The sequence below is a fragment of the Octopus sinensis genome, linkage group LG9 (genome assembly GCF_006345805.1).
Source record: "Octopus sinensis linkage group LG9, ASM634580v1, whole genome shotgun sequence".
NCBI classification, from domain to species: Eukaryota; Metazoa; Mollusca; class Cephalopoda; order Octopoda; family Octopodidae; genus Octopus; species Octopus sinensis.
This window is the reverse complement of record NC_043005.1, coordinates 81834648-81858885: the sequence shown is the minus strand read 5'-3', so window position 1 is coordinate 81858885 and position 24238 is coordinate 81834648. Positions and strand designations below refer to the sequence as shown.

Sequence of the window (24238 nt, the reverse complement as noted above, 5' to 3'; positions counted from 1 at the left end):
TAACGTCGGATATAATAACCACGCCCAGTTACTTAAAACTTTTATTTCTTGTTGAATTAGTTTTTATAATTTTCTTTCCGTTGATTTTTCATTTGTGTGATTTTTATTTCACCGTTTTTATTTTATTTTATTTTCATTTTTATTATTTCTTCTTTGCTTTATTCTTTCTTTTCTACAAGTTACAAGCTGGAAAAATACAATCATCGTTATTGGCTATCGAGTCGGCACCAGGGAATAAAACACCACTTTGCCTTATATTTTTTTTTCTTTTATGTTATTTTAAAAGCTCTTATATCCAGTACCAGGAAAGGAGGCTTATGGAATATTCATTCACTATTTTAACGCTATATTCTCCATTATATATAAATACACTGTTGTTTAGCAGTGTGTTAAACAATTTATTCACCTCCATGTAAGCTTGCTCTACAAATATTTTAAGCTTCATTTGAGGATAATAATAAAATTATAAAATACGAAATATATGCCGGAAAAAAACTTAAGAGAATAAATAGATATCAGTTCAAAACAGTACCAACGCTTTATCGGAAATCATTATCTACATATTCTACAGTAAGATAATTTCTAACCATCCGGATACAGTATGCAGGTAGGCACCGTCTGATCAGGCTATAAGCCCATGAGACCGATTATTCGTGGATTTGTTTTTGTTTATATACACTGGTAAAAGATAACCATATAGATATTTCTATAATAGTTCTGTTTGTATAATTCATTTATTACATTGCTCAGCTTATCTATTGTTATGAAAAATAATAATAATATTTTATTATATTCTTGTATTTAATCATGGCTGTGTTTTTGTTACAAACGTTTCCATGTATATATATTATATATATATACATATATATATATATATATCTGTGTGCGTGTGTGTATTTATCATTAATGAAAAGTTTTATTGCATACAAACTGCAGAATTTTTTGTGTGTATGCATGTATGTATTAATGTATATATATATTATAATATATATTATATATATAATATATATATATATATAATATATATATGTATATTATATATATATATATATATATATATATAATATATGTATATTATATATCTTATATCTATTAATATATATATCGTATATTATAATATTATATATATATATATAATATATGTATATTATATTATATATATATATATTTAATATATGTATATTATATTATATATATAATATATATATATATATATATATATAATATAATGTAATATTATATATATATATAATATATATATATGTATATTATATATATATATATATATATAATATATGTATAATTATTATATATCTATATTATAATATAATATATATATATAATATAGTATATTATATATATATATATATATATATAATATATGTATATTATATATATATATATAATATGTATATTATATATATATATATATATATAATATATGTATATTATTATATATATATAATATAATATAATGTATATTAATATATATATATATATATAATATAATAATATTTATATTATATATATATATATATATATATAATATATGTATATTATATATATATTATATAATAATATATGTATATTATCTATCTATATATTATCTATATATAATATATGTATAAAATATAATATATTATAAATAATATATATATATATAATATATGTATATATATATAGATATTATATTATATAATAATATGTATATTAATATATATATATATATTATAATATAATATATGTATATAATATATATATATATATAATATTGTTATTATATATATATATATATATATATATATATTTATATGTATATTAATATATATATTTATCTATATATATAATTATGTATATTATATATATATATATATATATATATAAATTTATGTATATTATATTATATATATACTTTATCTATATATATATATGTAATATTATAGATATATATATATATATATATAATATATGTATATTAATATATATATCATATATATATAATATATGTATATTATATATATATATATATATATAATATATGTATATTATATATATATATATATATATATAATATATGTATATTATATATATATATCTATATATATATAATATATGTATATTATATATATATGAATACTATATATATATATTATATTATAATATATATATATATATATATATAGTCTATTATATATATATATATATATATATATATATAATATATGTATATTATAATATATATATATATATATATGTATATTATATATGATAGATATATATATATATATATTAATAATTATGTATATTATATATATATATATATATATATGTATATTATATAATATTATATATAATATCTATATATATATATATATGTAATATTATATATATATAATAATATATATATATATATTATATAATATATCTATATTATAATATATAATAGATAGGTATTTTAGGTAGGGTACGTAGGTAAAAAGATAAGTAGGTATTATCGCATAGCATGTCGACAAATGTTACCGATATAATTTGTACATTACATTATATAGTAGAATCAAGTGTGTGCGTGTGTATGCGTGTGCGCGCGAGTGTATTTCCCTTTATATTTATATTCACAAGTGTTACATTTCTAGCATTGACTTTTCCCTTTGTCCCGTTATGTTGCGTAACTTATTGTTCCGGCAGACACTGTCCGACAAAATAAGCAGCTGATCGAATTAAATTCTAGAGTAAATATGAAACTTGCACAATCATCGTAATACTGCAATAACTAACATCACTAAACATAGATTTGTAACAAAGAAAACTAATATTTATTTTTAGGTAAATGTATGCTTGTGTACGTTGTACATGAATGTGTGTGTTATGATGAAGCTCATTCGCAACCACGTGGTTACTAACACATATTCTTTGTATAGTACCTAGTTCAATTGTTATCTACAACAAATTCTGATTTAACAACATACGTTTGCGTGTTAGGAATGAATAGTATTGTATATGGAAAAGTCAGCCTGAATGTTGGTATGTAAATATGCCGTGTGCTTAAGTATGTATGTTTATGTTTTTACCGGTTTAAAAGCCGGGTCCCAATATTAGTCGTAGACTAGTGTTTGGATAATTAGAATCGATATTATTAGTAATTCATTAGACAATAGCTATATTGGGGCACCGCTTTGAAGGATTTTTACTCGAATGAATCAATCCCAGTGCTTATTCCATTCTAAGACCGGTATATTTTCTATCGGGTGTTACAGGAACCGCTAGGTTACGGGGACAATTTGGTCGAAACTGTATCTGAAATATATATGTGTGTTTGTGTGTATGTGTGAGTATGAGTGTATGTATACATATATATATACACACACACACATACATATATATATATACATGGGTGCAAGCCTTGCTTCGTAGGAAGAAAGCTTTTTCTCCAAGCCACATCTTCCCTGGTTCTACCTCTCTATGTGGCAATGTGGAGAAGTGTATTCAATTAATGCCCTCGAACTGACAAAAGCCTTGTACGTGGTAGATGAAAAGTTAAAGAAGCTCACTGTATTTACTTATGAGTATGTGAGTACACACACACACTCGCAAATGTGTGTGTGTGTATGTATGTATGTATGTATGTATATATATATATATATATATATATATATATATATATATACATAGATATGTATTTACATCTCTCATATATATGTTCATATATATGTGTGTGTATGCATCTATCTATCTACCTATCTATCTCTATCTGTCTATCTATTTATCTATATATATATGTCTGTATATATATATGTATGTATATGTATATATATATGTATATATATACTCACATATATATGAATGTATATATATATATATGTATATATATATTTTTATTATATATATGAATGTATATATATATATATGTATATATATATATGTATGTATATATATATGTATGTATATATATATGTATGTATATATATATATATATTTGTGTATAATACATATATACGTATACATACATATATGTATACATACATATATATATATACATACATATATATATATACATATATATATATATATATATATATATTATATATATATATACATACATATATATATAACATACATATATATATATATATATATATATCCATGTATGCACTATGATTCTTGTATGTATGTATGTATATATGTAAGTACATGTTTGCGTGTATATAACTCTTTATGAATGTGTATGTATTAGAAATAACTTATATTAAAAATGAAACGTTTCTTAATGAACACTTTCGTTTGTGACAAATGAAAAAACATTCTATTGATTTGCAGTTATTTTCTGAAACATTTTTACCAATTGACATAAATGGCAATCGGTATCATTACTCGCCAAATTTATTTCTAATGATTTCCATAATTACTATATAATATTTTATTTTATTTTATTTTTTTACATTATTTAATTGGTTCTTGTTTTTGTTTTTCTTCCTCCTCTTTCCCCGATTCAGTTAATTAAAAATAGATTGTTCATTTCCATCGATATTTACGAATATGTATATGTGTGCATCTGTGTGTGTGTATAAGTTCCTGTCAGTGTTTATGCGCGCAGTTGTCTCTGTATATAAGTGAGTACAAATGTATATGAAAATACATATATAAATATAAGCTCTTTCTTTCTCTCTCTCCCCCTTATCTAAATGATTATTTCATCCTGGACTATTTTGATATTAATTATCTCATTATTATGTGGTAACTAATTGCCATTTAATTATATATATATAATATATATATATATGTATATATGTATATATATATATATATCTATACACTAATACATATGTGTGTATATATATATATTGTACCCATAAAAACATATATAGATATACACACACACTCGTTTGTGTCTGTGTGTCTTCCTTTGTGTGTGTATAAATATGCAAGCATGTTTGGTTGTATTAATGTCTATCTTAATAGATATTACCTTTATTAAAAATATTCAATCTTTTATTGCCAATATTTTAGCAAATTATTTTTTTAGGATTATTAACCTTTCATAACATTTGATCCATTTATATCTAACATTATCAAGATTTTTGGAATTAATAATAATAATATTCGTCATTATTATTATATTTCATAATTTACATACGATTAAATTAATTGTTTTCTTTCACTAATCACCGTGTCAATATCCGGTGTCAATATGACATTGTGCAAACGATTAACGATCAGAATGCTACAGAAGGTGGGAAGAATAAACAGTAAGAACAACTGAAACAATAAAATAACAAGTAACGGAGAATATGAACAAAATAAAATAAAATCTCCGACATTAACAGTTGATAAATTATGCGATTTTACAAGTGTAGTGATTAATACGTTTGACTTATTTTGACATATTGATTTCAAAATTTGTTACAAGGCAGCTGTTTTGTAGGAGAGGATAAGTTGATTACATTGACTCCAGTACTAAACTGGTACTAATCTTATCGACCCTGAAATGATGAAAGCAAAGCCGACCTCGGTGGAATTTGAACTCAGTATGTGAAGACAGACGAAATTTTCGTCGGCGTCCTAACGATTCTACCTCCTCATTTTTATATAGAAAGAAAAATAGCAATCATATTGCTCTTATATATATGATATTAAACATGTTATCGAAGACTGTATTCAGTGACGTAGCATACAATACATAATTCTTAATAAAAAGTCTATATGGCCAATGCGGGAAGGTTTTTTCTTTTCACCTTAGATCTGCTCCGTTACGTTTTTGGTACTAAAAATCAACAAAAGCAACTCTTTGATCAGGAATTTTTTTGTGGATGTTATTTTCCAAATGCTGAAGATATTAATCCTAAAGATAATATTCTGTATCGTAAAGCTCTATGTACGATGCACATTCCACCCACCCTTTAAATGGATTTAGGCATTTAAGTTTTTCTTCATTCATATTTCTTAAGAATAGGCGCATTAAGTTATGAAACTTGTATTAGTTTTACAAAAACAATTGCAGCTTGGAAGATGTTTTTAAGCCCTTTAAGAACACAAAAAAAAACCGTTAGATTCACTTCAACATTTAAATTTAATTTGTGTCAAAATATTTTCCTTGCTTTGAAACCACGACCTGTTCTCTGACAAAACTTCGTGCTAGGTCGCGATTTGAAAGCGACGAAAATATTTTGACACAAATTAAATTTAAATGTTGAAGTGAATCTAATGGTTTTTGTTGTGTGTTATTAAATGGCTTACTTGGTACATCACCGTAAAGTTTTTTACAATATTCGTTTTTAATTATATATGTAAATATTTAATATCAAAGTAAATGTTTCAAACGAATATATTAGCGTAGAAAATAATCTTCTCTTGCAGCAGTTGTACAACACTGCCTGTTAAATATAGTAATTTAGATTTCAAGGAAAATTTATGCCAAAATATCGTAAAATCGTGACATTTATTATAAATGATAGCGTTATGTACCAGGTTTTTTTTTTTATTATTATTATTATTATTATTATTATTATTATTATTATTATTGTTGTTGTTGTTTGGTAATTTTTGTAGCGATACAAATCAATTGAATTTCTATAGTTTTTTTCTGTATCAGGGGCATTTGGTCATGGATAGTGTGGGCATTTTTTTATGAAGTAGCAGCCAAATCCCTTACCGTCCACAAAACCATGGTTCATTGGATTAGCAAGTTACGTGTTTGTCGCAGGGAGTGCCTTCAAGGATTGAAAAGTCAACGCACAGTTAGCGTATTTCATACATTTCTCCAACTTTCCCAACGCCATGGTGTAGGAAGAAGAATTTTGTGACGGCATTATATATTTCGTCATTAATAAATCGGGCGGGGGCAAAATATTTTATCACTTTTCATGTGGAGGTCTCGTATTAGTCTGAGATTCGCAGAGAATTTCTGTTCAGAAAATAGAGCAAAGGAATACTGTGTTGCTGAACTTTCAGAATTAAAGGGCAAAAAACAGTTGCATTTGTCATTTTCCATGATAGAAGAGCAAACACAACAGAAAAATTTCAGAAACATAGGGAGACAGAAAAATGTGTTCCTTGGACTCCACATGAAGAGAAAACTCCTTGAGAAACTGAAATAAAGAAGCAGTTATGGTGGAAAGCAACAGAGAGTTATGGCTGGCTTTAAAGGCTTGTTTAGGGCGTGTGTATAAGAATATGTCATAATAGCCTACGATTGTTGAGGCTTGTAGATATGACACAAAAAATAAGGTTCAGAAGTGCAGATACTGCGAAATTTATTTGATTTATTTTCGCATGTTAGAGAACATTAATGTGTAAGTTAGGACCTTTTCAGGATTTTAAATAAAGTATCAATTATATTGAACATGAGAGTTTGTTAGAAGTTATTAAGTTCAAATGTTGTAAAGAGAGAAGATCCTAAATTTTGGGGCTCTTCTCCGTCATCTCGGAGTAAGAGAGAAAATGTGGGAAAAAGATTTGGAGGGCTAGACTTGTTGAAGAGAGAGACAGACAGAGATAGAGAGAGAAAGACATAGAAAAACAGATAGAGAGAGACAGAGAGGGAGAGAGAGAATGTGTAAGTTAGGGAGGGAAATGATACTGCTTTGTTCATGGCAATTAAATTTCCATTCATCTGAGAGTGAGAAAGGGAGAGATGTTGATGTGGTTACTTTGGTTGATGGCAATTAAATTAAGGATCTTTTCTATTCATCTTAGATTGATAAAGACGGGAAAGAAAGAGACTGAGGGGAGAGTGAGAGAGCGACAGGGAAATAAATAGATTCAGAAAGCGAGGGAGGGAAAGAGAAAGTCAAGTTGTTGCTTTGGTCGTTGGCAATTAAATGATGAAAGAATTGAAGCGGAGAAATGATGGAGTGTCTATACTGGGAGTAGTGGTGTAGGAAGGTCTGAACAGAGTGATGGGAGATGAACGAACGTGAGTAGGGGAGTATTGAAACAAGAATTACTGCTTGAAGGTAAAAAGAGTCAAAGTTAGAAGCTAAACAAAAGCAACAGTGATGTTCTGGTAAAGAAGGGAAGAGCGATGAGAAGCTGTAACTACAGGGAGAGCGCGAGAGACAAACAGGAAACCTCTACGCACCTAGAAAGCTATTTAAGTGTGGCACGCATAAAATATTTTTATATCATCGAAATCAATACATTGATTGATTAGGGTGATATGGGAAATGAGAGACGGAAGAGAGAGATCGATAGTGTTTGAGCATCAAAATCGCCCAAGAATATTTTAAATTTAGAATGGTCAAATAATTTGGAGAGTCGTTGCAAATTCATGCAAAAAAGGCTACACACACATATATACATGCACACAAATACATACACATATACACGCATGCACACGAAAAGACGCACACAAACACGCACTCACATGCATGTGCACATACACATGTACACAAATATGCGCATACATAAACATAAGGGATCTCCGTCTATTATAAAAATGAGTATTCAGTGGGGTTTTTTCAACTGATCTGTATGAATTAGCGACGAATGCTATATTCGTTAGTATGCCGCACAAATTTCTTAACGGCATTTGGTCGTTCTTTCATTCTGAGTTAAATTCCACCGCGGTGGTCTTAGCCTTTCATAAAATAATTACCAGTCAAGCACTGTGATCTATAAAAGCGACTAGACATTCTGCCATAATTTCCGGCCTTGTGTCTTTAGTTGTTTGTTCCTTCTCGAGTGAAACCTGGCTCATAAGGTCCATCGCAGGTGAGATGCAGGATGCAGGAGGAAAGAGTGAGAGAAAGTTGTAGCGAAAGAGTCAGCAGAAGTTCGCTATTGCCTTCTGCCGGAGCCGCCTGGGGCTTAGGTGTTTCGCTCATAAATACACACATCGCCCGGTCTGAGATTCAAACCCGCGATCTCTCGACCGCGAGTCTGCTGCTCTAAACCACTAGGCCACGTGCCACTACGAGTCTATAGTAGAAATGATAATTTGTACATGCATAGATGCATGTGTGTGTTTGTGCATACATATACATATGCAGATAACATCTGTTGAGGGTTTTAGTGTTGCGTGTCATGAAAGGAAGATTCGATAAAACATGTGAATAAATCTTTTCACTTATTTAGTTTTAAATGTATCCTGCTGCGATCAAATATTGCTGAAGACGAGTTTATCTTCCACTACGTTTGTTTTAAGTACTCTCGTCCCCTAGGGCTCATAAGACTATTTAACCGGTTGCTGTGACATATAAATTACCATTAGCTTTACATTGCGCTTTAAAAGGACGCCGGTGTGCAATAGCATTCAAGGTCAATCTTTTTTGAGTGGCAACGTGGGTGATGTTTTAAGTTGATCACATCTATTCCAATGCTTGACTTGAACTTTATTGTTTCGATCTCAAGGCATGAAAATTCAAATTTGACCTCGGCATGATTTGAAATTAGAACGTAAACAGACGGAAGAAATTCCGCCAAGCAATTTGACTTCGTTAGCTCGCTTACCGCAGTCGATCTGGTCATCTTCTGCTCTTCGATATCTGTTAAATGTCATTAAAACTTCTAACACGTTCGATAGTACGATAAGTGCAGCAATGCCGTGATAACTTTAGAAATATTGCTTTAATTTCTTCATTCAAATTCCGTCGAACTAATCTTATCCTTCCCTCTTTTCCTCTTTCGGGATCAATCAGCAACATAATGTTGCCAATATCATCGATTATAAGGCAAGCATGATTTGCAACCGTGTCGTTGTCAGAAATCATTATTATTTTTGCCACGATAATCTCTAATGATAGTTATTGTCTATTTGAAGCTGCGAAATGTATTAAATTCCATTATGTATCTTAATAAGACTATTTCTGCGGAATGTGTTTATTAAATGAAATATCATTGAATGCGACATTAGATTACGTTTGTACCCCAGAAAAATCCCCTTATTTTGTAATGAATTATACAAAAACTAACTTTTGTTTAAATCCTCGAAGGAAGGGATTTAAATTGGTTGTGTAGTAAGTGGAATAAAACTTTCTAAGTTTGGTACACGGTCAGCAATTCTGAAGAGTGGCGCAAATCGATACATCGAATCCAATAATTGATTGGTAGTTATTTTATCGACCCCGAATATATGACAAGTAATGATGATCTCGGAACGTAAGGCGGCGAGACGGCAGAACCGTTAACACGCCAGGTGAAATGCGTAACCGTATTTCGTCTGCCGTTATGTTCTGAGATCATATTCCGCCGAGGTCGACTTTGCCTTTCATCCTTTCGGGGTCGATAAATTAAGTACCAGTTACGCACTGTGGTCGATGTAATCGACTTAATCCGTTTGTCTCTCCTTATTTGTCCTGTCTGTGTTTTGCCCCTTGTGGGTAGTGAAGAAATAAGTATTTCGTCTGCTGTTACGTTCTGAGTTCAAATTCCGCCGAGGTCGACCTTGCCTTTCTTCGTTTCGGGGTCGACAAATTAAGTACCAGTTACGCACTGGGGTCGATGTAATCGACTTAATCCGTTTGTCTGTCCTTGTTTGTCCCATCTATGTTTAGCCCCTTGTGGGTAATAAAGAAACAGATGATCTCGGAACATAAAGATCGGCGAAATGCTACTGAGTATGTATTACGGCGTGTGAATGATTTAGCCGGCTTGCTGTCTCAGTGGGCTGAATAAGCAGTGCGTCGAACAAATAGGACATGCGTTTATCGTCCCTGCACTTTGCATTGCGACTTGAAATTGACGTAGTAAGTAATCGGACTAATTCTCTCTTTCTTATGTACGATGTAGTCGGATAGAAGTAGGCAGAGCAACTTGCACTGTCCTCTACTTCCTAGAATAGACGTATTCAGATAAGTTGTTGTTGTTGTTAAGCAGCAAGACGAATAAGGGTAATTATGTGATGGGAGATCCCAGACCTTCGAAAAAAAAAATTTGGTGGTCTTGTTGTAGTCGGAGGGCTCTTCGTTAGCACAACGTTTCGGCTGATATACCCTCCAGCCTTCATCAGGTGTCTTAGGGAAATTTGGAATCTGGGTCCTCATTTCTAAGGTATTTTTCGATGTTATTATTATTATTATTATTATTATTGTTGTTACTAGTATTATTCAGGTCACTGCCTGGAATCGAACTCGGAATCTTGGGTTTAATAGCCCGCGCTCTTAATCCCTACGCTATATCGACAAATAGCTTAAGAATTAGAACCCACGTTCGAAATTTTTTCAAGACACCTGATGAAGGCTGGAGGGTATATCAGCCGAAACTTTGTGTTAGTAACAAACAAGAGGAGGACAAATAACCATCAATTGTAAATAATGTAAATAATGTACATAATTCCTCATCTCTTAAATATAGAACTGTAATACTCGCAAGTTTGGAATTCGTCACTTCTTTGCTACTTTTGTACTGATTTCTCTCAGTGAAGATATTGATGATATTTCAACAATCTAATAAAATTATTAGAAACGAGAATGATTTGTAGATATAAATATTGTAATTGTCGATAATTAACTTACTTGTCTTTGTCTCAAATATTATTCAGTACGAATATGTGAATATATGAATAAATTAATGACAGTTCAAATCAATACAATTAGATTTATTGATATTGAATAATATTATTGTATACAACAAAAGAAATGCAGAGAGTTGTCAGTCATTAGCACGTTGGAGAAAATACCAAACGCCATTTGCATTCAGCCGGATCTTTACGTTCTGAGTTCAAATTCCGCTGTGTTCTGCTTTGCTTTCCCTCATTTCGATGCATTGTAATCAACTTGAAACCTCCACTCAAATTTGCTTGCCTTGAACTCACCAACGGTCTGGCATCCTTTTCTCGGAGGGTGTTCTGAACTCTGTCACTTACATACCATGGAAACTAGGTAACCAGCTTAATCAGCTTGTAGCCCCCACCCAAAATTCAGTGGCTTATATTGGTTTCAAATTTAGGCACAATGCCAACAAAAGCAGAAATGGGAGTAAGTCGATTACATCGATTCCACTGTTCAATAGGTACACATTCTTTCGACTCCAAAGGATAAAAGGCAAAGTCGACCTTGGTGAAATTTGAACTGAGAACGTAAGGTCAGACGAAACGCCAGTAAGCATTTTGCCATGCCTGCTAACGATTCTGCCAACTCTCAACCTTGATATAGTGGACTATATCGATTTCAAATTTTGACACAAGGCCAGTATTCTCGAGGGAAGCGGGTTGTCAATTAGCCCCACCCAGTGTTAAATTGGTATTTATTTTATCGCCTCCGAAAGGATGAAAGGCAAAGTCGACCTTCGGTGAGATTTAGACTCAAAGCACGAGACAGACGAAATGCGGCTAAACACTGTGCCCGGCGCGGTAACGATTTTGCCAGCTCGACGCCTCACATACCAGTATGATAGTTTACAACTCTTTAACGCATCGAGCAAGCAGAATTGTTAAACAGGGCGGGGTGTTAGCAGGATTTCGTCCGTCTTTATGTTATATGTTCAAATGCCACCAAGGTCGACTGTGCCTTTTATACTTTCACGCTGGATAAAACATGTACCAGTTGAGCACTGGAGGCGATGTCATTGACTTAAACCTCTCCCTGAAATTATTGGCCATGTGCCAAAATTTGAAATCAATATATTACAACACTTGAAGAGTATCACATTCTAGAGACAAGGCTCGAACTTTTGTGGGAGGAGGCCAGTCGATTAGATCGACTCCAGTACGCACTGGTACTTAATTTATCGACCTCGGAAGGATGAAAGGCAAAGTTGACCTTGGCGGAATTTGAACTCAGAAAGTAACGACAGACGAAATACTGCTAAGCATTTCGCCCGGCGTGCTAACGTTTCTACCAGCTCGCCGCCTTAAAACTGTATAATAATATACTAGAGCACATTAAATCAGCAAACTAATTGCAGAATAGAAGACTTAAACACAAATACATAAAATCATAATATGTTAGAGCATTTTAAAACAAATGTATAAACAAATGCTTAAGAATGAAGTACCTGTCTGTATGAATATTTAAATTACGTTCCATTCTGGGTTTATCATGTTGATATTTTCCTTCTATTCCAGATATAATACTTCTGGATTATTGATTATAAATTTGCTAGTTTTAATCCTAGAATTTATTCTGGTTGAATATGTGCATATATCAAAGATTAATGACTGTTTAAATAGAACTCAAATGGTTAGATCTATTGAATTTCTTTCAGTGGAGTTTAAAAATCGAGACCAGATATCAGAATTAGCATAGACATGGCTGTATGCTTCAGAAGATCCCTTTGCATCCATGAGCCTCTAGGCTCGGTAGAACCTTTACAATGTGCTGATCACACACACACACACGCTCACACACACACACACACACACATATATATATATATACATATATATATATATATATATATATATAATTTCAACAATTGAGGGTAAAATTAATTAATTATTAACCAATTTCACCAAGTATTCAGTATGTAAAGGGACCATTTTAGGCGAATTCAAAATATTACATTATATATAAGGGCTTAGTAAAATAATGAGTTCAGTATGTGGCAAAGTAATTTATTTTACTAAGCCCTTATATATAATATATATATATATATATATATATATATAATATATATATATATATATATATATATATATATATATATATACATACACACACACATATATATATATATATATATATATATACACACACACATATATATATATATATATATATATATATATAATATATATCACCAGCTGTGGGGTAAGTAGCATGCTTACCAACCACATGCCACCTTTGACAAGTGTGTGGCAACTTGGACAAGTGTCTTCTACAATAGCTTCGCGCCGACCAAAGTCTTGCGAGTGGATTTAGTAGACGGAAACTGAAAGAAGCCCGTTGTATAAATATGTATATATGTATATGTTTGTGTGTCTGTTTGCCCCCCCCCCCCCGCTACCATCGCTAGACAACCGATGGTGGTGTGCTTATGTCCGATAGAGTAATTACTAGGCTTATATATATTCAGTAGGACTGAACTCGGAACCATGTGGTTGGTGAACAAGCTACTTACCACACAGCCACTCATACATGTATAAAGTTACGTGTGTGTGTGTCACGTCTTTGTCTCCCATCATTGCTTCACAAATGTTGAATTCTTTATGCCCCTTTAACTTCACGGTCCGGTAAATGACATCGATAAATTTGAGAGAGATCAAAATTGAGTAACGGTGTAGACTTATTTGAGGAGCCCCTCCAAGAACCTGCCCTGTATGGCCACTCTCCAATGGTTGAAACAAGTATGAGATACACCTATTACAACTGTGTTAGCACTTTACAATACACCAAGAGGTGCGAAAATGCTAGAAGCTGCCTAAATATGCTACGATAAAGCGATGGATATGGATTTATTACGTCTTTCCACACACATACGCACACATGCCCACGCACAGCGCACATGTACATACGTACACACACACACACACACACACACACAAGGGATCAGGTATAAGGATACAGAAAGATTTTGATATTTCTTAAACGGAGAAATAGAGAGCCTTAGAGATTCGATGCATCTCTCTACTGTTTCCGCAATTACTCTGAAGATAACAATGCTAATTATCATTAATTCCAATAAGAATACTGGTTTCTAGTAACTACGCAAGTTAACATTTATTGAAGGGGTGTAGTCGATTGACTGGATTGCAGTGAATTAATGATCCTTGTTTCCTTCAGAAAAGTACAAAAGGCAAAATCGAATCCAGTATAATTTGAAGATAAAGCCTAAATGCTCAGTAAGACCAGCACTATACTAATGTTCAATGCTGTTATTATAATCAGCATTAAATTATAAGGCTTAAACTCTGAAAGATGCTTTTCCGTAATAATAAGCAGAGCAAATGAAATGACATATTATAATCAAATGTTATACAGGAATCATGCGAAGTCGAAAATGTGTAAATCAACAACGACATCTAAATTGCAATGAGTAAGAATTTGGCAATGAGAAGAGAGAAAGAAAGCTACGAAGAATATATGGACTCATATCGATCGCTTCATCTCCCATCTCAGGAGACGAGGGAGCAATATTAGTAACACATCCATGTCAGAAGAAATTGATTAGTGGTTACTGAAAAGAAATGTGATTGTCCCTTGTAACAAAAAAGATTAAAGCACAATACCAATATTAATGTCAATAGTGCATCGATGATCCTTTTCTTTTAATTCGTAACAAGGTCGAATCTACAGGGCTGGTAGATTATATTAGTGGCACAAGGACAAATGAAAATCGATCTGGTGTGATATGAAATGAGAATGTTATAGATGATCCCAAATGTCGTTGACAATTAAACCGGCATTTTGGCATACTTACAGGGCCAAGTTTTGAAAAAACATTGTTCGCCCTAACAAAATATCTTCTACACAATATGTAAGAAAGATTGCTACTGGTTAAAACTAACGAATGTAGTCGAAACTACCAATTTATCGGCTGTCATAAACTGAATTTTGTTCTTATTTCTCAAACATTCATGTTGATACATGGAAGTGGGTAGTTATTTTCAAAAAGAAAAGGGAAACATATTTTGTATACTATTGGTACAGAACCAAAAGGGAATGAATTTCTAAAATATGACAAGAATCCTCCAGGGACTGAATTTTAATGTGTAGCCGAAAAAGTTGGACGTTTTACAGCCAATAAAATATTTCTATTGAATTATCACCCGTCCAACGTATGGTAACCTCTCTCTCTCTCTCTCTCTCTCTCTCTCTCTCTCTCTTCCACCTTTCATTTATTTTTAGATATTTCCCCCTCCTCTGTTTTTCTTTGTTTCTTTTGCTTCCTTCTACTAACATCTCACTCCTCCACATTATTACAAAAATGCATTATGACCCCCGTCAAATAATCTCTAATGAAACATTGTTATTAAATTATAACAGCAAAAAATATTCCTTTCTCGACGTCTTTGATTAGATAACATTTAAAAATTCAAATCAAAGAAATTTTGATTTTGCACTGGAATTTTCTTAATTTTACAAATCCTGAATGGTCGACATGAGTTTAATTCTCTCTGTGTTAATTTGTTGTTTTTTCCATTTTGAAAACTTTAATCCATCTCAGTGTAATTGTGACCGGAACAGTTCGTCGCTCTGAACAACGAATGTAATATGAAGTTCTCTCGTTGACTTGCTATGTTCCGTCTGACTCATTTTTTTACAGGGAGTACCTCACCGCCTTTGTTATCTTCTGTACATTAATAGCACTTATTTTCCTTTCCGTTGATCATCAAACGTCGGCTTATTAAGTCAAGTCTCTGACAAATCACACATTAATACAAGTAAAGATAACAAGAAATTTATTGATCCAGTTCAACTGAGAATTAATGCTTATGAAAGGGTTCTCAATAGAATGCATACATATTTCTAAACGCTTTGACTAACTCCTCGAGTCCACATTTCTTGATAGATTTAGATGTCGAAGGCATGGAATATAATACTTTCCAAGTGACTATAATTATAGAAATACTACTAAAGGTTGCAACCCATCGACGTGATCAGAATTACACACTTTTGTTGTAACCTTAAGTAGAATTATAATACTGAAGAAAATGGCATTGTATACGATGTATGTAACACATAAACAGATATCGACCAATTCTTACATATAAATGGTACTACTGTGATTTTTGTAAGCCACCAAGAAGTAGGATAAACAGGAAATTCTATTGATAATTCGATCTCATCTCTATAGTTGAAGTACTTGTGAATGTATTTGATATAACTCTAACAATAGATTACAAGAGAAGTGTGATAATGTTAGTGAAAGGAAGTATACAAAAATTAAATAGATTTTTGCATTCGATATCTGAAACAACAGACGATCAGAATGATATTGGTATGACTACGAACGTTCTATATTACAATGAATTGAAATATAATATATTTTTAAAGAATATCTAATGATAAAAATCAAGTTGATAATGAAACTTGGTTTCTAAGATTGCCTTCGATATATTGGAGAGATCAGAGATTAAGTTCAGTGCACAAGTTCACTTTCAATCTGTCTCATTCGATCACTCTCTCTCTCTCTTTTATCTCTCCCCACCACTCTCTCTCTCTCTCTCTCTCTCTCTCTCTTTCTCCCTGAATGAGGTACATATAGGCATATTCGTAAATCATTTATCATTATTGTGCACACACAGACACACACATGCACGTTCACACGTAGAGATTCAACAACATCTAGGCATATCCACAAGCATAATGCAAGAAATGGCTCGGTATGATAACATAGTTCAAAAGGAGGTAAGCGAAGGAAGCAACAATGATGGTGTCAAGTGTTGGAAAGATACTGCATGATATACGAGGGGCGTTCAATAAGTAATGCCCCTGACCCACTCCCCATAGCAGTAGAGCAACGAAATTTGGCACAGTTGTTAATCTTTTTCTACAGAGAAACCACCCAAAGTTACGCATTTCTCCCATCGTTAGATGCAGCTCTGGAGACCGCTTTTGTAGAAGACACCAGCTTGGTCCTCGTATGTTACAAAGGTTACGTGCGTGGTAAATCAATAATGATTTCCCTGTATGGTTATTCAGTGTTTCACATAGTCATACTCTCGAGGTATTTGATTGTAGTGCGTCTGCTGTGGCGCTGCCAATTTGAAAATGGCTGAAAATATGAATTTGTGGATTCATGTGTTGGATCAGTCAACGACTGCCCTACGTTCAGATTCATCAGCTACGAATATTGTTTTTCATATGTCGGGGTCCGTAAGGAAAATGCCAGCCCAAGATAATAAATTTGCGGAAACTTTAGAGTAACAGTGGGATTTGTAGCTTACTATCTATATATTTTCATTCTTACGACAAGGATTGCAATATCGTGGGTCCAAGAATTATTAGCCATCCCTTTCTGTTTAGCGATATCGGTAGCACGGTAATATCGAAATGGGGAAAACTGAAGGTAACGATTAGCTTTTAAAAATATTCCGCGCCTAGGATGGGTCTTTGTATGTAATTTTCAATATTCAGATAGTTCTTTCCTATATAGAAATCCAAAAACACACACACACACATAGAGGCATACACATGCGCACACATACACACGAAATATATAGACATATATATATACGTAATATAAATACATACATATATGCACATATATGCGTATATGCATATATGTATGTATTTATGTAATTATATATATATGTATTATATATATATATACGTTAAATGTATATAAACATATAGAGATATATGTATATTAATACGCACACACCCATGTATATAGACAGATATATGTCTATATGTAATATATATATATGTATGTATATATATATATATATATATATATATATATATATATATATATATATTTACAGAGAGAGAGAGAGTGAGAGAGAGGGTATATGCACATGTATATATCAACAGTGTGTGCACGGGAGAGGAATCGCTATTTCGAGTCTTTCAGCATAGCATAATAGTTGTGTGTGTGTGAGTGCGTGTGTATGTGTGCATGTGTGCTTGGCAGTGTGTGCGCGCGCTCGCATGCGTGCATGCGTGTGTCTGTGTCTATTTATATGTATGTATAGTAAACTCTATAGCGATCCATTAAATCTTCGCATTTCAAGTGATATTACAGCTATTAAGATGCATTTTTTTTTTATAATTTTGTGTTTCTCGCTTTAAATGCCTGGTTCACATAATATAATTAAACTTAGCGAAACATTCACAAGAGGAGAAAGAAACAGCTGATATTCAGTTTCAGATATACGTGTAGTGATATATTTTAAGTTCTACGCAGTTATTTTTCATTTTGTTCTATTTTAGGTTTATTCATAAAGTATTTGTTTTGTACGGAATTAAAAGCCAGATACATTTCATCTTAAATTCTCCAAATGCGTATAACGATTCATTAGAGTGTCTGTCTAATTGTGTTTCTATCTATCTATCTATCTATCTATCTATCTATCTATCTATCTATCTATCTATCTATCTATCTATCTATCTATCTAGATAAATGGATAGATAGATAGATAGATAGCAATCTATTTAACTGTCTATTTCTACCAATCTCTGTGTGTATATATATATATATATATATGTATGTATGTATGTGTGTGTGCGACTGTGCGTATATATATATGTGTGTGTGTGCTTGTGTGTGTTTGTGCGTGTGTGTATGCATTTATATATTTACATATACATGTATGTATAAATATAAAAGCATAGACGTCACTAAAGCGACAATGGTACAAGGCGGTATCACCGTTGCTAGAAAAAAGAGTCAAAACGACTACTAGCACTGCTGGTACTGCTTGTACCCATGTCACTTTGATGACGTTTATAAATGTCTTTAGGTTTCAATTGCTAATAAGCTCCATATAGCATTTGAATACACGCACACACACACACACACACACACACAGAGACGTATACATATATATATATGGACGCCATGATAGATCGTTAGCTCCTACACGCATTTTTTTCTCTCCTTGTTTCTCTCCTTGTTTTTTTTCTGTGTATCATTCTGTTGAAGAGCGTAGGCTCGAAACTTCAAAGACTTTTTCTATTTTTATTCCCGAGCGCTATACTAATACATTTGTTTGTTTGTACTCCACCTGCCTTCGTCTTTTGTTTATTTTCGTAAACTTTCCCGTTATAAATATTTATATATATATATATATATATATATATATATATATATATATATATATATATATATATATATATATATATGGCATTATAATGCTGCCACGGGCCGACCAAAGCTTTGTGAGCGGATTTGGTAGACAGAAACTGAAAGAAGCCCGCCGTATATATGCATATATATATGCGCGCGCGAGTGTTTGTCCCTCACCATCGCTTGACAACCGATGCTGGTGTGTCCCGTAACATAGCGTTTCGGCAAATCAGACCGATAGGATAAGTACTAGGCTTACAAAGAATAAGATTTGTTCGACTAAAGGGGGTGCTCCAGCATGGCTGCAGTCAAATGACTGAAAAAAATGAACGAATAAAAGAATGTGTGTATATATATATATATATATATTATATATATATATATATATATATATATATATATATATGCGCACTCGCCATTTGACTGCGGCCATGCGGCAGCAGATCGAAGAAAACGACTGCAGGACATGTCCTATGTATGCCTAGTCCTTATTCTGTCTCTCCCTATAGTCAAACTGCTATGTGACAGGGACGTTAGCACACCAACATCGGTCGTCAAGTGACTAACACAGACACACAAACATACACACACACTCACACACATATATTTATACATATGTATATAAATATGACGGATTTCTTTCATTTTCCGTCTACCAAATTCACTCAAAAAGCTTTGGTCAACCGAGGCTCTAGTGGAAAACACTTGCCCAAAGTGACAAGCGGTGGGACTGAACCTAGAACCACGTCATTGGTAAGCAATCTACTTCCAACTTTGTCAATCCAGCGCCTACATAATAATATAAGCATATCTATGTGTCACTCTATCTACTTCTCTATCTTCCTACCTATCAATCAGTCCATCTATCTCTTCTCTCTCTTAATCACTCACTCACACACACTCTCTCTCTCTCTTTCCCTCTCTGTATATAGAATACAATACGAGGAATAATTTTTAGCACGTTTGTATTATTAGTTGCAACTGTATTTTTTTTTATTCCATTCCCAAAAATATTGCGCGTAAAAGATTCCCTGTGAAAATTTTAAAGTTTTAACTAATTTAATTAATTATAATTTGTTTTTGCTTATTCTCAGAGAAACCGTTCTTGCTTTTCTTTTTATTTTCTCTATTTTCTTCCCCGATAGCAATCATTTTAGACGTCGTGTATATAATATTGTGTTTTATCTGACAATCATTTTATCAATGTCATCATACCCAGTTCTAATAATTCTGTAACAAACTAAACCAAATTAATTTGAGTAAAGGTTAATCTCTTGATTCGTTGACTCATCCCCAGCGATTGTTATAGTACACTGTGTTATTTTTCCTTGTTTAACTTAATTTCTGTCAGAAATGAAATATAGCTACCCTGCAGTCAAGGTGGCCTGGTGCACATTCCGATACAATGGCATTAATCCCTTTCAAAATGATTGATTATTATTGCTTAACTGGTAACATTTCGTAATATTTTTACTATGAATTTATGTAATTTGAATCGCATATTTCAATATAATTTTTTGGCACATCGATACGGTTTACTCCTCGTGGGTATTTCTTCAGTTCTTAGTCATTTAGTATTAAACATACATACATGCATTGATACATAGTATGTACGTACATAAATACATACATATGTGAGTGTGTATGTGTGTGATTAGATTTATTTGGGTGTATAGCTATGCGCAGGCGTGGCTGCTTGATAAGAATATTGGGCCAATGTCTTCTAGCATAGTCTCGGGCCCACCAAAGCCTTGTGAGTGGATTTAGTGGACGGAAAGTGAAAAACCCGTTGCTTATATATATATATATATATGTATATATATATAATTTTGAAAGATGTAAAACGCCAAACAATGCAAATAGATTTAAGATGAGGTAACGTAAATTAAAAGTAAGTTACCTGGTAATCTTTGGGGATCCAATATTTCGGGACATACAAGTCCCTTCTTCAGGGTTAAAATGAACACTCCTTGGTTAGGTGTTTCTTGTCAGGGACAAAAAAATGTTTATGCTTATATAATTATATATATATATATATATATATATATATATATATAATATATATATATATATATATATGTATGCACTATTTTTGTGTTTTATCGCTAAGGGAAGTAACACTGAGTGTGTCATTGTGCTGTTGACGTTTCACCTCCACTATGACGATCAGCGTTATTTCTTCTTCAAGTATAGGTTTGAAAACGGGGTCAACGCAGTGTAGTTACAACTGGTTGAAATCACCAGGCGATTTAGATGCTCACGTCTCGGATACTAAGCGGGTAAAATGTGTCAGCAGAAGGGCATGAAGCATTTGTGACCGAGACGAGGCGTCGCCACCACTGAGAGTAGGAAATTAACGATCAAACCACTTGCCCGAACGGGGTTTCTCCTCTGAAGACTTTCCGCTATTCAGTTGTTCAGCTCTCTTCTTACCTATATATATATATATATATATATATATATATATATATATATATATATATATATATATATTATATAATATATAGGAATCTATATAAATTTATAAATGTATGAGATGTATATATATATATGTGTGTGTGTGTGTGTGTGTGTCTGTATGTATATACATATATATATATATATATATATATATATATATATATATATATATATATATACATACATGCATAAATATATGCATTCATGTATTGATTATTTTTTTCTTTCAGACACACATTTTCCTGTCTACTGGAGACCTACAAGATTTCCCTTTATTAAGTCAGTTTTGTGAAATCATAATCGATTTGTTCGAAACATAAAAACCCTACTCGGTTAAATGTGTAGTAAGTCATAGACAAATACCCTGTAATGAAAAACATTTTACTGACCTATATATCCGATATTTAACCTATTTCCAGTTATCTTCTTTTGTGTCTCCCGTGTATTTACACTCAATCAGCTGCTATCGTGAGAAACTCTCATGCAGAGTCATGCTAGTAGAAGTTTTGCTTAAATTGAAGACTAAGTCACTCTGTACATCGTATTCTGTACCTTCCAATTGAATGTACGTATCATTCATAAACTACCTACCATCCTTTTACTCCCTGTCTCCATCCCTCTCTCTCGTTCTCTCTATTTATGTATATGTGTATGGGTGCACGCGCGTTTATTTGTTATTTCTAAAACATATCTTATGGCTATAAAACTAAAAAAATGTTAGCCAATCCGATTTAAATATTTAACTTTATTGTCACGCACACTCTACAGATTTGATAACATGTATTGTTATATAGGTTTCAGATTTTGTGCATTATCGGTCCATCTTTGTAAGCGCTGATAGAACTCCCTCTTCTTAACATAGTTTCGTTTTTTCTACACCACAGTTTTCCTCCTACACCTACGATCTAACTACCGACCATAGACAGCAAGGACTCCTACAGTGTATATCACTATCGTTCACTCATCTTTCTTATCCAATAGTCATCTACATGCGACTTAGACACATCATTGAATCCTTAAAAAATTTATTGATAAAGACACCAATTATGTCTTTAAATGGTCTTAGAGCAATATTACTTTCGAAAAATGATACCATTCCTGTATATATGATGAAAGTAATATCAACCCATCTAACATAGTCACTGTACATAGAATCTACATGAGTGCTACAGATATAACGATCCGCCATTTCGCTCCTAGCGAGCAAAAACACGAAGGAATCATAATAAATGAATTTATTATTTGGTGACAGAAACAACTTCATCTTCCAGCTTTCACTAATATCTTTATGGAGCAGATGTAAATTCTACAATGAAAATATTTTGCCACATCTTGGAAGTGATTCTACTACGCATATTAAGATAGCTACAATAAAGGTTGCATGTCTGACAGGCATAGAGGTCGTCGCCCAGTTTACTCCAACATCTGGCCCACAAGAGTCCTAGAACCTCCCTGTCCTTTCAGTAGCTTCTACGCTAGACGGCGAGCTCTCATTCTGTCACCGGGACGCACGTACACTTGACTCAGACATTTTGTCTCGCCACCATATATGCTGCCTACAGGAGGCCTATCCATTAATGATAGACACCCTTTCATCTTGACATCCTCGGTTCACTTGCTTTCACTTCCTGTCCATATTGTATCAACGCTCTTCGACTCGCAGCTGTGAAAGGGTAGCATTGACTATGTCGATCTCACTTTATCATGGAAAAGTTTCCGATGATGGGTTTGTGTTCAAAGCGTCCTTCAGACCAGTCTAATAGACACATATATATTTTATATAAACATTTCTGTGTGTAGTAATGCACACAAAATAAACATCAAAAGTATACATGCTATATACATTTAAGAAGTTATTGGGTATCTGATGCAATTCTCATGATTTGAAAACCTATTTTCCTCTTGTAAGACGGTATTTTTTATTAAAAAGTAAAATATCTCTGAGAGTAGTTCACTGTTAGCAAAAGGAAGTCATTCAATCACTACATTTCATTTACATAAACAATTTCGTTACTTTTCCATTGAAAGAAGTAATTTATTCTATCAAACAGTAAACAAAGCGAAAAGCTAAGATGAAACGTATCTCATCAATTGTTTGTCTTCCTTCATCTCATAATGGGTTTCCTAAGCATAAAACATGAAGTACATTTCCCAGCATTCCCTGGTCTTCGTA

At 32.4% G+C, this 24238-nt stretch overlaps 1 protein-coding gene across 7 annotated transcripts in view; it reads left to right on the top strand.

The window, feature by feature from the left end:
• Nucleotides 1–24238, top strand: part of LOC115215706 (cys-loop ligand-gated ion channel-like) — a 538804-nt gene that overhangs the window by 22162 nt on the left and 492404 nt on the right. Inside the window, exon 1 of one of the 7 annotated variants that reach the window (XM_036506055.1) lies at nt 85–607. The exons of the other annotated variants lie outside the window; for them this stretch is intronic. Within the exon in view, the coding sequence (XP_036361948.1) occupies nt 602–607 (6 nt within the window). The 5' untranslated portion in view covers nt 85–601. Of the gene's footprint in view, nt 1–84; nt 608–24238 lie in introns of those variants that run through there. 7 annotated transcript variants of the gene reach the window in all.